At 44.4% G+C, this 13,751-nt stretch overlaps 1 protein-coding gene across 1 annotated transcript in view; it reads right to left on the bottom strand.

Annotated features, from left to right (window-relative positions):
• CDH4 (cadherin 4) overlaps positions 1-13,751 on the bottom strand; it is a 445,447-nt gene that overhangs the window by 67,547 nt on the left and 364,149 nt on the right. Inside the window, exon 7 of the mRNA XM_086760833.1 lies at positions 10,680-10,852. Coding sequence (XP_086616959.1) covers positions 10,680-10,852 — 173 coding nt within the window. The remainder of the gene's footprint in view (positions 1-10,679; positions 10,853-13,751) is intronic.

The following is a 13,751-nucleotide window of genomic DNA, read 5'->3' as shown; positions in this document are numbered from 1 at the left end:
ATTTTTCAGAGAGCCATATAAATTAAGGATGGAAAGGCCAACTTATTGAATGTCTGGATAGTATGAGTCACCGCATTTTTATCCAATTAGTTCCCCTTCTAAATTTTAGCCATCAGACTTGAGGTCACGCAGTATGTGACCTGTTTACTTTAACTGAAAACTACATTAATTTTTCTAGAAAAGCATTGGGAACAGAAAGCTTTTTAAGTGCAAAAAATGAATAGCCAGAATAAGACATCATTGTACTGACACATAGTCTTCTTAATGAGGATTTCTTGCACTAAGTCCCCACAATTTTGGAATATTAGAATAACAGAACAACAATGAAAGGAAAATATTTAGCCTAAAAATTAGGAGAAAAAATGGGGCGTGATGAAAGAACAAACCCCCTTGCTGCTCCGCTACCACAAGCTCCTAGATGGTTTGATGTGCACTCTAGGAAAAATAACACATGGCTCCCTCCTGCTGGCACACGACATCTTGCTGGCCTTATCCAAGAGACCCTCTCTCAACGTGTAGCAAATGGAGAATATCCCAAACCTCGGTACCGGACGCTGTGATTATTTATAGCCAGCCTAGTGATGCCTGGAAGTATGTAACGTGAAGAGTTCTCCCCTTCAAGGAGCCACCTTCTGCCACCTTTCTGGATACCAATTAGTGCGGAACTCTAGGAATTAGATAGTATTCATGGCGTAGAATAGCAAACTCCCACATTTTTGTCCCCGTGCATGCATTTCTGTCTTTCTGGAAGTATTACACCCCCACCAACTCCATACTCCATGAGCCTGACACCGTTCCAAAGCTCTGATGAGATGCACCATAAAGGTTCTAGATCTACTGCCATTTAAAATATATTTTACCAAGCACATAATAGTCTCTCCACTGTTTACACTGATGACTCTCCATTTTAAGATTACTTTCAGAATACAAGACTCTATCTGGTCTTCTGACAGTTGCACTCCTCTGCATTTAAGCTGCCTTTTTCTTACGCTCTGTTAAGAGAAGTAGCTGCTGCAGACTGAAACATCCTGTAAACTCATTCAGGCTCTGGCAAATGTGTCGATGATATCTTAGTAAGAAAAGCAGCCACAGACGCCCATAGGAATGGGCTGTGTTATTAAAAACCCCCGACTAGGTCTATGAAGAAAGAGTTAACAAAGTCTCTCTTTAAAATGCTAATAACAGACAATGGTCTGTGGATAAGTTAATTAGTGGAGCCAGCTTGTGTTTAATTATTTCACTTGACCTGGTGCAGATTCAGACAATAATCCCTTTAGAGAGGGGAAGGGGCTGTTGGAAAGTACGTGATGTACCAAAAGAAAAACTTTAAATCTGCCTGAGCTGAGCAGGTAGTCTTCCATCTAAAATTGGAATGATACACTCTTCTCCACTGTAAGACAAGCTCAAATGGAAAAAGAAATGCAGGACTGAACCAGAGAGATTATGCTAAGGACCTGGTGAGCTTTCCACTCCGACACTTAACTTTTTTTTCCCATTGCCCTATTCATCTGGGATTTTGCTACTGAATAATGTATAATCCAGCCCACTGTAGTCAGAGGTGGGATTTCATGAGCAACTTGAAACAAGTGCAACCAGACTGCACCAGAACTCTCAGGACATACTAAAACGTGTGTGAAGGAAGAAAAGGGTCTATAGACTATTAGTTTACGTGGAATTTTCTTACAGGAGAGGCTCTGAAGATTTCCACATTTAAAAAAAGAGAACTGATTAGGTCGAGTATCAGGCCTATTCTTGCTCAGACTCTATAACCAAGTCCAATTAATCTCAAAGGTTTGTTTCATCTCAGTAAGTCAACCTCAAATCACGTAGCTCTGCAACGTGGTGACATCTCTTCAGTAGCTTGCCCAAATACGAGTAAGAACTCATTACAGTTCAAGACGGGAATCAGTACATCTCCTCCAGAGGCTATTGCATCTGAATGCTAGCAATACTTAAGGAAGTCAGGTGTACAAAAGAGTCTAAGCCAAGAGGAAAAAAAAAAAAAGAATTAAAAAAACAAATTGGGAGCTACTCTGGCAGGCAGTAAGTAGTGTCATATGCACTGTAGGAGTGGGAGGAAATTCTTCATTTCAGCCAAAGGGTAGACTCATTTTTGGTAAAATCAGCTCCACGGGAGATGTAAACTGGCTGTATGTTTACTTTTATACATTGGTTTTCTCTGCTCTGTGGTTAAAGCATCCTTCTGCGTGCATCTTCAGAAAGGACACACAATGCACAGAGACTCAAACTGAAAACCTTCACAGAACAACTAGACTGATAAAAGCAGCACCATTGCTCTATTTGATCCTCTTTATTAAAAAAAAAAAATTGATGGAGGGCGATATGCTCTCAGACAGGAGCAGGGCCAAGACAAACGCGAGCTGCACGCGGCAGATCACCCTGTCAGATATTTATTGCAGAAGCGCTGCGGTGCCAAGGTGGGCTCCCCATCAGCTCCTCTGACAGCTACATTTCATGGGGATTGTCAGCCTCCTCAGGAAAGATGAAGCCTCCTCAGCAACTGGTCTGCAAATGTGAAACTAACATCTCAAGATGATCGGCACGGCCACAAAATCATGGGTCCTTCTCATCCTTAACAAACAGCTCTGATGCTCTCCTCCTTCAAGGGCAAGAGGAGGGGCAAAAAAACCACTGCATGTCCCAGTTGCGAATAAGGTACAGCAAGGCAAAGAATTACTGATGACAAGCTCAAAATTAGCATTAAAAAAACTGGTAGGACTGATTATCCTGGCGACGGGTTGACCATGATTTTCTGAATCCCAAACAGTTTGTGACACATAGACTGAAATAACGGGAAAAGCACGATAAGGTTTCACGGAAACTATCAGGCTCAGCAGCTTGCTTAACCAAACGGGCTCTGCTCTGCCATGTTCTTCCAGAGCGTGCAAAGTGCTCCTTCCCCAAAAGCAGAGGTGTCAAGGATTAAATGACACACACCTATCGGTCAAGGATTAGCAATACAGGCGGCCATAAAGCGTGCTCCGCCTGTCCCAGCAGTATGATTAAATATGTGTTTGTTGTGCTGTCTCCCCTCCTTCATTAGTGTTTCTCTTTGCTTGTCAATGTTATTAACTTCCTAAGCCCCCCAGTAATGACAGGGCCATTAGTGTCTAAGCACAGGGAGGATAATGAGTGAATGTGTGCAGAGGAAACCACAGCTAGGCTGAGCTTACACAAACTCACATTCAAACAGTGCCAACACATCATCACAATTTGTAAAACCAGCTGGTTTCCAGCCCATAACATTTGCGTCCTGATCATCTTGCTGGTGAATTTTTTTTTGAGGTAAATACCATGGCTCTCTTCCTATCTACTCACTGGACTCCCACAGTTTCCAAGCTATTTACCAGGCTCTTTTTTTTTTTTTTTGAAAGCTCTTTTGTTCTTTAAAAGTTTTCTCCTATCATCTCCAAAGACTCCATTTTTTTTTTTCAGTGAAAAACATACTCACGCTATTGTCTTCCAAGGCCCATGGCTCAGAGCCCTTCCTCTATCAGTATAATATTCTACCTGCCTACCAGGTTTTTATAAAGGAAAAATAATTTAAAAAAATGTTTCCATACACACAAGCTCTAAAAATTCACTTTTAGTGAGTTAAAGCAATCATGCAGAAGACTGAAAGGTACAGATAATTCTGGAGACACCCACTAGAAAAACGCAGAGCCACTGCTCCTCGAGTAAAGCAAATGGAGAGAAATATTCTTTCCAGGTACTGTAACAAGGCTTCAGAACCACTGACATAATTCCCTTCTTAATTAAAACAAATGGCATTATTTCTGTGAGGAGCCTTCGCTCCCATCTTTCCCATCCTGCAACGAGTGCTACCGAGGAATCCATTAAGCAGTGCTGGACCAACAGCGCTCGGAGCAGATGCAAGCCCTCCCCATCTGCTAAATTCGGTATCTCAAATTACTACGAGTGGCCCTCCATTGGGTGCACAAGGCATTTCCAAAGGCACTAAATGGGGTTAATAAATGAACCTTCTTCACTCACGAGTGGTAGTGCTCCTCACCATAATTTGCTGAAAAAGGTCATTCTTCTCTGTAATGAGAAAATGAAATGCACGCTGGAATGATGGAGCAAGCTCAAATCAGTCCCACGTACAATGTGGAAACATAAACCAGAATCAAGCATAAATCTACTGGCTAAATTCAGCTTATGGCTAATCAGCTCTTCCTTTGACAGGATATGCTGCTGTGGAAATGGGATAATTTTATAACTGAATAATTTAACCAGTTTTATCTTTAAGTAATGATTTCAGGCTTATTAATACAGCTAAAGCTTCAGTATTTACATTTTTGTTACACAGACATGAAAAATTACAAGGAATCAGGAATAACGTGGTACACAGTGATAAATGACATTTAGAGAGTGGTTTTCATCCCCTAGAGTGACTTTGTGCTCCACAAATCCCCGAGACGGCACGCGGCAGCCGGGCAGCCAGCGAGGGCAGAGCCCGCTGTGCCCGGCTGGGGCAAACTGCTGTTCAACAGCAAAGGGAAACCGTTGGAAACACGGAGGCCAGGGCTAGCAGGGATAATTAAAACCCACAGCCTGACCCGCTGTACAGAGGATGCTGCAGTATTTTACCTGCTTCCTTCTGTTAAGACTCCAGTAGTTTATGTCTGGCCTGAAGACACGTTCCACAAGGACTTCCAATCTTTACTTGAATGCTGCGAGAAGCAGAAAAGCTGCTTACCCTTGGAAGTCTGGTACAGTCCTTCATCATCCCAGTCACTGGAAAGCATTTTGGGAGTCTGGAAGCTAAATACAGGGCTTGTGGTCCAAATTAATAAAAACGGATATACCTCACGGGCAAAATAATTGCTAATCTCTCACTCTGGTTCTCCTCTTGCGAGTTCAGCTGCAGATGCATTTTTCTGCACGTTTTAATGCAGTGATATAGCAAGTTCATCTTTAAAAGCAAGACACTTGTGGCTCAGCAGAACCTAACAACCTTGGTTTAGTTCTTCACAGAAAAAATAATGGAGAGAACATGAAAACCAGAATCTCCCTCACTTTAAAGAACTCCTGGAATAGATACAAATAGCAAAGAGGGTGGATGCTAGATTGTGCCTGTCAGAAGGTGACATCCTCTCACCAATTTTGCATTAGTCCTCGCTACTCCTTGGAGATGGCCAATTTGAATGAGGAAAATGGGAAACAGAAACTCTGAGGATGCAGTCAAGCCACGTAGATGTCACTTTCCCTCATTATTTGTATTTTGTCAGTACACATACATGACTGATAATCTGCACAGACTCACTCATACATCACTCCTATCGGGTCGAGATCCTTCAGCCTCACGCTGCAGCAGATGTTCCTCCAACCCTGCTCAGAGGAGGAGGCGCAGCGCTGCAGAACATCGCATTGATATGCAGTGAGGGGAAATAATTAACACAGGCAATCATAATTCAGAACAGAATAAAATCCTTTTGCTATATTCCAGGGCGGAAAAAGGACTGAAAGCTGCTGGACTCTCCAGTCAGAGGAAAATTTTGTGGTACAGAAAGCAAGGCTCAGCCTGCGTTACCCGTCGGCTATGCTTAGAGTATCGGCTGGCTGGAATTGCCCAGCCCAGATTAAAAAAACTGTATTTGGGTAATCTCGAATTAGGAGATTGCTGTCTGTGGGACTATTTCACAAAGGATGAATTACAGCAGTCCCAGTGGACAAACTAATTCCTATCACAAATGCAATGCTACTGCAATGACCTGGAGAAAAATGCACCTAAAATAGTTACTACAGATGGTAAAAACCAGTCCCCACTCAGTTTTTGGAGGAGCAGAGTACTGCTTTTTTTTTTCAACATAACATTTCACAATTCTGCTCTATCAGAAATGTCTAGTTGCACCAAAACTAGAGTGCTGGAAAAGAAATCAGTTGTCTCTGCCAATAAGAACAACTTTTCCTCTTCCCCACAAAAATCCTGCCATTTCATTCATAAATAAAATAAGCCACTAACTCAGTTGTTGGCAGGCTCTCCCTTTTATCTTTCACTCACTTGAGAAAGACTAGCAACATCGTGTTTTCTGAAAGCCAAGTGTAGTAATCATAGAATCGGATTTCATGTATTTTTAAAAGCATTTGCAGCAGCAGAGCTCCAATCACTTTTAAAGGAAATATAAACATAGAGAAATTCGGAAGAAGCAACTTGGAGCTCCTGACTTTCTTCATTTCTTCACCACAAGATGAATGTGCTGGGAAGGGACTCCTTTCTAAAGGAGATCTCAAAAAGTTAGCAACATTACACTACAAGCACCACAGAGCCGAAATACTTATTATCTCAAATAAGCCCGGATGACATTTGAGATGTCTCGACATTTATTGGCCTGCCAGCAGTGTGAGATCAACCAGCTCCTTATCTCTCACTTCTTCCTTTTTTCCCCCTTGCTTGCTCAAAGTCAGTGTTCATAAAATATTTAGCAGAAGCTCTTCAGAGGATGATATTGCCTATACTATAGCCCCAGCGCAGGTTTAGTGTGCTACTGAGACAGATACTCTGCCACCAGAGGAATCGAAAGAGCCGATGAGGTTGAACCGCCGTACCAGGAGCTCACCGTCAGACTGACAGCCTGGGCTCCGTCACTGCCTAGGACGCCAGCACGAGCCGCAGCGGACAAAAACGAGTGACGTGCAAGAACAGATCTGGTCCCTTTTGCATGGTTAAGGAGAAATGTTCCTTTTCAGAATAGAAAATAGAAATATGAATGTCCTGCCTGCTTCTGAGCCCCATGCGGGGACAGCTGACCCTCCTGAAATCTGGAATTCAGATGCACTGCTACCTTAAGCTATCAGTTGGGCAGCAGCTCTGAGCAGTACCACCCATTTCTGCAGCAACGTGCCCTAAATTAAATAAGCTAGCGTGGTCCCCCCCCACCCCCTGAACTTCGTTACAACCTGGCCGTCTCACGTGTCCACAGCCTTCCCCATTAATCCACACGTTTCGTGCTCCCATCACTATTTGATCTTTCCCTCCCAGTTTCATTAAACCAGCTACAGATTCCCTGCATCCCCCTGACGTTTTCCTGTATTAGAGCAAGTATCTGCTTCTAACCTTTTCATCTAATCTGCCTGAGTGCACCTTTGAACCTCTGGCACACTCCAAATCCCTATCATTTTCCCTATTAATTCAAGGGATAGATGTTCCTTTGTTCCACCTCTGGCATTTCTCACCCTTAGGCATCAAGGCGCTTAAATCAGGCTGGTGCTAAACCGTCCTCCTTTAATAATTTTTATGAAGTGCAGTCCAATTATCTTTATCTTCCTTGGGGATCCATTCAATTAAGCGCATTCGTAATGAATGAATGGACACAGAGCATTGTAGCCATATTTACATCCAGATTAAGGGGAACCAGGTAAGATAACTTTAAAGTCATCAGTATTTTAATACCCTGGCTTTTCATTTGTCTGTCTTCAGTGTCAGGCACATTTAGAGAGACCAGCACAATTTGAGAGGCTGAGTTTTTAATTTCCTCCTTGGTTTGTGGAAATGAGGGTTTAGAAACAGCCACAAACCACGTGAATTTGTCTTAAAATATGTTTCTTGCAGGTTAACCAAAACACTCCTCACGACACAAAGCAAGCTGGAACGCTTCGTCCAGTTTCTTGGACATTTCATGAACTGGAGGTAACACAAGAAACCAGTAAAAAAACAATATTTAAGTGGAGGTGCTGGGAGCATTGTGAAGTCTCATTTAATGAGCATGCAACCAAAACGCTGAGCTAGGAACACCAGTTCTGAAGTGACTTTTCTCCCTTCTGAAAGACAAATACTGGATCTGGAACACAGACATCTCCCAGGTATGGAATAGCTTTGACAGTTTTTTTGCACCTGCTTTGAGGCGCCTTTGCATTGCAGGAGCAAGGTAGAAGGGTCCAACGGAGACTGAAAACCTGGTTCTGTTTCAACACAGCTGAACATAACAGACACTGATAAATGTGTCAATAAGCATTTGGAGAAATAACCGGTATCCAGGGAATCTATCTTGGTTGTGGTAGTTTCAGCTGAATAGGTCAGATTTGTTAACATTTTCATTTACACAAATCTGCATTCCAAATACTGCTCTTCGGCTCCTTTTCCTACCAACAAGAAAATGTCAGCAGCAAACTCAAATTTACTCCTTTAATAGACTTCTCAAGATTTTAGGAAAAACAAACAAAAACAAAAAAACAATCTGTGGTACAGTTATGAGAGTGCTTAAACATATTTTTCAATTTAGAGCTAATACAATTTTATGTTAATAAAGCAGAAACTTTTGCCAATTCCAGATGTAATGCTGAAAGGTGGCAGAGAGCACTGGGGATACGCGTGTCCCGCAGCTTCAGGGCAGCCGCAGGACCGTGCCCCGGGGTGGTTTATCTGCCTCCATCCAAGCACCCCTTGCCCAACCTGGTACCCAGCTGTGGGACACTCAGCACCGCGTTTCCCAAGTGCCAGCCTGCCTGGATTTCCCAGACGCAGTGCAACAGGGCAACTAATGTGAAGTACATGGCTCCTCTGCAAGTTTTAAAAATATTTCAGATGCAATGAGATAAAGCTGAAAAAAGACGACCATCCTGCCTTACCCTTTCCCCCTAATTATCACCTGCCTCTTTTCTCAGCTGATTTGCTGAGATTAAAACCTCTCTCCCACCAAGTTATCCCAATTTATGTCTCTGAAATTAACATAAAACGACAACCTTTCTCTACCTGTAAAGCCCTACATTAACACGCTGGCCCCCACTGATGTCAAGGAGGCAAGAATAGTTCTGTCATTTCCATAAAATCAGCATTTTCCTGCCAGAATTCAGATCCCTCCTCCGAGCGCTCTGCCACTGTCCCCGAGGGCTAACAGGGACCTCTACAGCACTTGTTTCTCCTCTTCGACTGCAAGCACGCTGCAGGCTTCAGCATCGTCTAGGATAACCCTCCTGCTTGGGATTCAGCTAACTTTCTGGTTCTCTAAATAAAAAGAGCAGGGAAAGGTCAAACCTGCCCCAGGTCGCGCCTGCGAAGCCAGCTGTGTCAGGTGGGGAGGAGCAGGCTCTGGTGCTCCTCCTGCTCTCTCTGCTCTGCTTCACGTCTTCACACCTGGAAAGCTCTCCACTCACCCGACCTTCTCCTTGGAAAGCTGTTTCACACAGCGTCTTCCCCCAGGCCAGCACGCCCTGAAACCATGCCCTGGGCAAGCCCCAAATCTGTGCCGCTCCCAGCCGGCAGCCCCAGTCCCTGTACTGGTCCCGCTGGCTGCCCAGGGGCGCTCCACTTGCTGCCGAGCTGCTGCTGGTGCTTTTATCCGCCCTCAGCAAAAGCTCTGTGGCCATGGTTGGGATTCATCCCAAAGCTGCCAGGCAGCTCTGAAACAAAAAAGTGGCCCCAGGCAAGTAAACGAAACGGGCACAAACCCTGGCAGAGCAACGTCCGTCAGCTGGCGCGCGGCAGAGTGCTCTGCAGCCGGGCCAAAAAAGCGCTGCTGGGGCCGACATGGAAGGGAAAATAAAACCTCTGAAGTGCTGGAGGTTTTCACTCCTCTGAGTTTGGTGTCCCAGGCAGGAAGCTCATGCATCAGCCAGCACGTGGGGCCTGCCTCTGTCCCTACCATTGGTCCCAGGGGAGGAAAGGAAGAACAAAACCAGGTTCCGGCGCCTTCTCTCAGAAATACAGCACGTTGGGCTCTCTCAAAATGGATTTCACTGGACTTGTTATCTCTGGATAACAAGTCTGAACTTAAACATCTGAGCCTAAGACTATGTAAGTCCTTACTTTCTTATTTCCTGCCATCTGTGGCCGGCTGCTCAATGAACAAACAATCCTTCCCATCATTTGCAAGTTGCTCAAGACCTCCTCAATTGCACTGGACAGGAGACACTCCACGAACTGCACAGCAAAATGAGGAAAAAATCCCAGAACTTAAGTTCCCCCTCTCCCTTCACACGCCCTCCCTGCCCGCTCCCTCCACAGTCACTCCAACCCACCACTGACGCTACATGGATTTTTGTTTATTGCGTGAGGTATAAATGCTTTCTCCTTGAGCTATATTCACAAGTAGAGAAGGCAGAGCTCTGAGAATCACACTACATAGCTCACACTGGCAGAGCATGCTTCTGTATTTTGAAAAGCTATATGCTGTGAAACACCAGAAAGAACAGATATTAAAGGCAGAGCCTCACACAAAACCAAACTCACCGGAATACATTTTTCTAGTTCGGAAATAACACAAGGATGCCATCATGAAACATGCAAAGGGTGTGGAGCACAGGCTGTGCAACTGCTTCCAAAGGCAGCATGCAGAGAACTAAGACAGACAGGTCCAGGAAGGGCTAGAGATCTATGGCATTTATTTGTCCCCTGACAGGAGGAGGACAAATGCCACTTTATTCATCCCCCTGGTCCTTCTGGAATACTTTCTACATCTTTGAGTTGTACAAGTGTACGCAAGGAAAATATCAGCTTCAGGAGTTTGAAGATTCTCCTAGGGCTTCATCGACTGACATGGATTAAGACAAAAATATTTCATCAAAGCCACAACGTCCCGCAGTTGCTGCAGAAGGAAAGACCACGATCTCCACGCCACAACTCAGGCTTTCAGAGGCTTCGTATCTGAGACAGGATTTGGACTTTGCAAGTTAACAACCCTCAGCAATGGGAAACCTGGTATGATGGCTTTTAAACTCACCTCTCTGTCAAGGCCAGCAGCCACAGTGACAATGTCTCCCGTCTCGCTGTTAATCGTAAACATATTTTGCGATGGGCTCTGCGGGGTCTGAGTCACGATTCGGTATCTCACCATCCCATTCGCTGTAGTGCTGTCATCTGCATCGTTTGCCGTCACTGTCATCACGTAGGTACCTTGGAACAAAAGAAGATGAAATATAAGGACTATCTCATTGCAGAGCAGATTGCAGTCCCATTGACTCGGGGTCACACATTTCACTCAGAAATCCTAATGGGTAGACATCCCATTTCTATCCAGCCAGCTAGGCAAGGATTATGAAAATAGCAACACTGCTGAGACTAGATGATCCGTAAGGATACTGATTACACATAACTGGTATACAGCGAGAAGTCATAGGAGGCTACCTATGATTAACTTTAATTCTTTCAGTGATTATAAGTTTTAGGGCAGCATTTTTTGTCCTGCAATTTCATACAGATTTTCAGGAAATTATTATCCATCCCATCACTGCATTCACGTGCATTCAGAAGTAGAGTTTAACAGTGGAAAGCCCATCAGACTCCTCAGCAGCTTCAGAAGGACCCCATCAACATGCTTCTGTGCAGGAAGCAACTGCCTGCTGCCTCCAGTTCTTGGACAAAAGTCCACCTTTCTGGCCCCTTCTGGAGGAAAAAAAAAACATTTTTGCAGAGCAAACGGAACAGCTGCTGCCCAGCAGGACAGAAAACCAATGATTTGGTATGTGTGGCCAGCGATGTATTGAATCATTGGTTTGTTTCTTGCTCATCATCAGTGTCTTCATTCGCCTTGCAGAAAAACAATCCCTACTTTCTAGATACTGTTGGGAGTGCACTGAGGCACTGACAGGCTCATTATCACTGGAGTTTGGCAGCGGGGTGTTTTGCTAAAGTGGGAAATTATCATTATGAGGGTAAAAGACGTTACTTGATTGGATGGACTCCTGCAGCTGCATGGTCCTGTGAACCCCCAGAGCTCGTAGGGCCCAGCTTTATGCTTGTTACATTGGTAGGAGAGAACGTCTAAAAGGGCAGACACGCCACTTACAAAAAGCAATCTGCAACAGTGGATGAATCTAATGATATGAGACCTGAAAGGAGGAGTGGGAGGCAAAGAGAGACAGCGCAATCAGACACAACCTTGTTTAGCGATCATCAAAACCCAACAGCATCAATGGAAAGATGGAAGGTACTGCTTGAACACTGCTCATCTGCGAACTCTGAACAGGATGAACCAGCTCGTGAGCCTGCTGTGCTGGAGGAGATGCAAAGTGGTTCCACCAAGAACCTGAGTGGTTATATGTGAGCCACTGGCTGGAGGGTATGTGGCTACACCTGCACTGCATCATGTCTCCCCTAACAAGCCCAGACCCCCAGCTTGGTCACAAAGCTACCAACCTTCCAGTTCAGAGAAAGCTGAGAACTGGCGAGCCTGCATCTGTTTGCAAGAGAGTTTAAAAACATACCCCATGCTCTAGATGGGCACATCCACCAATGGCTGCATCATGCCCAAATTCTGCACCCCAGCCGAAAGTCTTTAAGCCACTCAGCACATTGGCAATCCCTCCAGTATCTTCCCCAACTTTCGGAAAACAACATTTCCTGGTATAACCAAGAAGTGGCAGATAAACTTGTATTTTTGCACTGTGAAAAGTGCTTTGCTGATCTCCTTCCATCTGGCTCAATCAGGCTCTTTTTGTTCTCTGCGGTGATACATATCCCTGTGAGCTTTTTTAATTCAATAAGAATTATAGATTAAAAAATAAATGAATGTGTAAAGTAAATTCTAATGACGAATACATTCCTATCTTTCTGCAGTAATCCTGATTCACATTTGTGAAATGAAAACAAACTATTCAACAGCTTTAACATTTTTTCCGATCAATAAACTTCAGGAGAGGGAAGGAACACTGAACTGAAACAAGTGAATGAATCTTCTCCTTTCTCTTCAAGCATTCTTTTTCTGCTCTTTTGCAAAACCATTTATCACGAGACAACCGATACAAATAAAGAAGCCAACCCTTAGATAAGTCCAGGGGAAATTTACAGGAGAAATTTAAATAGGAAATGTGCTGAATGAGACGTTTGATTTGGAATTTATGTTATCTTAATGCATTCTATACTGAAAGTATCTCTGAACAGAATGTCAAAACCTGGGGCTAATGAAAACAGAAGTGGAAGACGTAAACAGAATCTATTTTAGGACATGTGCAGTCTTAGGACATGTTCCATAAAACAGGTGGTATTTCGTGATTCACTTCTAAGTGCAAGAAACAACTCAGAAAGGAAAGTTACGGGGGATACTAAGTTCAGACGTGAGCATCCTGCAGTTCTGGTCCTTCCTCACCTGGGATCTCTCAGACTGCACTGTGGTTTCCAAAATAAACCAGGACACGTGGGAGATGGTGGGTTCCCAACTCGGCAGGGGAACCCAACAGGCTGCTGCTTCGGTGGGCACTGGGCGAGCTGACAGCAGTTATACTGTGGATGGAGTGTACTGGAGGGCTCCTTCACTCTTTCCCTGACCTTTTTTGCTTCTTTTCCACAGTGTAGGGTTGGACTGAACACATCTGCTCTAGAAAAAATGACTGTTTCAACAGCGTTTGACCTACATCCCCATAAAGGGAGATGGGACTGGACAAATGTCTCTGAAGTCATGAACTGAGCACCAGGGAGCCGTATTTCAAGAGGCAATCTGCTCCCTATCTCACATCTTTAATTTCGATTATGAAACCCAACCACTGAGAAAATAAAGAGAGGAACTTGGCATTAATTACTAACTTGTAACTTAATAAAGCATCCTCTGCAAAGGGCCCTGTGTGGCTGCAGCGCTCTGCAGCGCACGACAGAATTGCAGCAGCCGCTCCCTTCCCCGGCTCTCCGCTCCTCCCCGGGGCTGCCTGTCTGACCACAGTCTGCTCTAAACCAGCTGCAAATTACTTTTTCCCCTCTGCAGTCTGGCTGGTGGCTGATACGTCCGTTCCCCTTCCTGTGCAGGCGCATTTCCCACCTGGCAATGTTGACCCAAGAGCAGGATGGCATCTCCTGTTACCTG

The sequence above is a fragment of the Chlamydotis macqueenii genome, chromosome 16 (assembly GCF_036417535.1).
Source record: "Chlamydotis macqueenii isolate bChlMac1 chromosome 16, bChlMac1.mat, whole genome shotgun sequence".
In the NCBI taxonomy this organism is placed as follows: domain Eukaryota; kingdom Metazoa; phylum Chordata; class Aves; order Otidiformes; family Otididae; genus Chlamydotis; species Chlamydotis macqueenii.
Note: the sequence above shows the minus strand (reverse complement) of the source record. Positions and strands in the feature narration are given on the sequence as shown.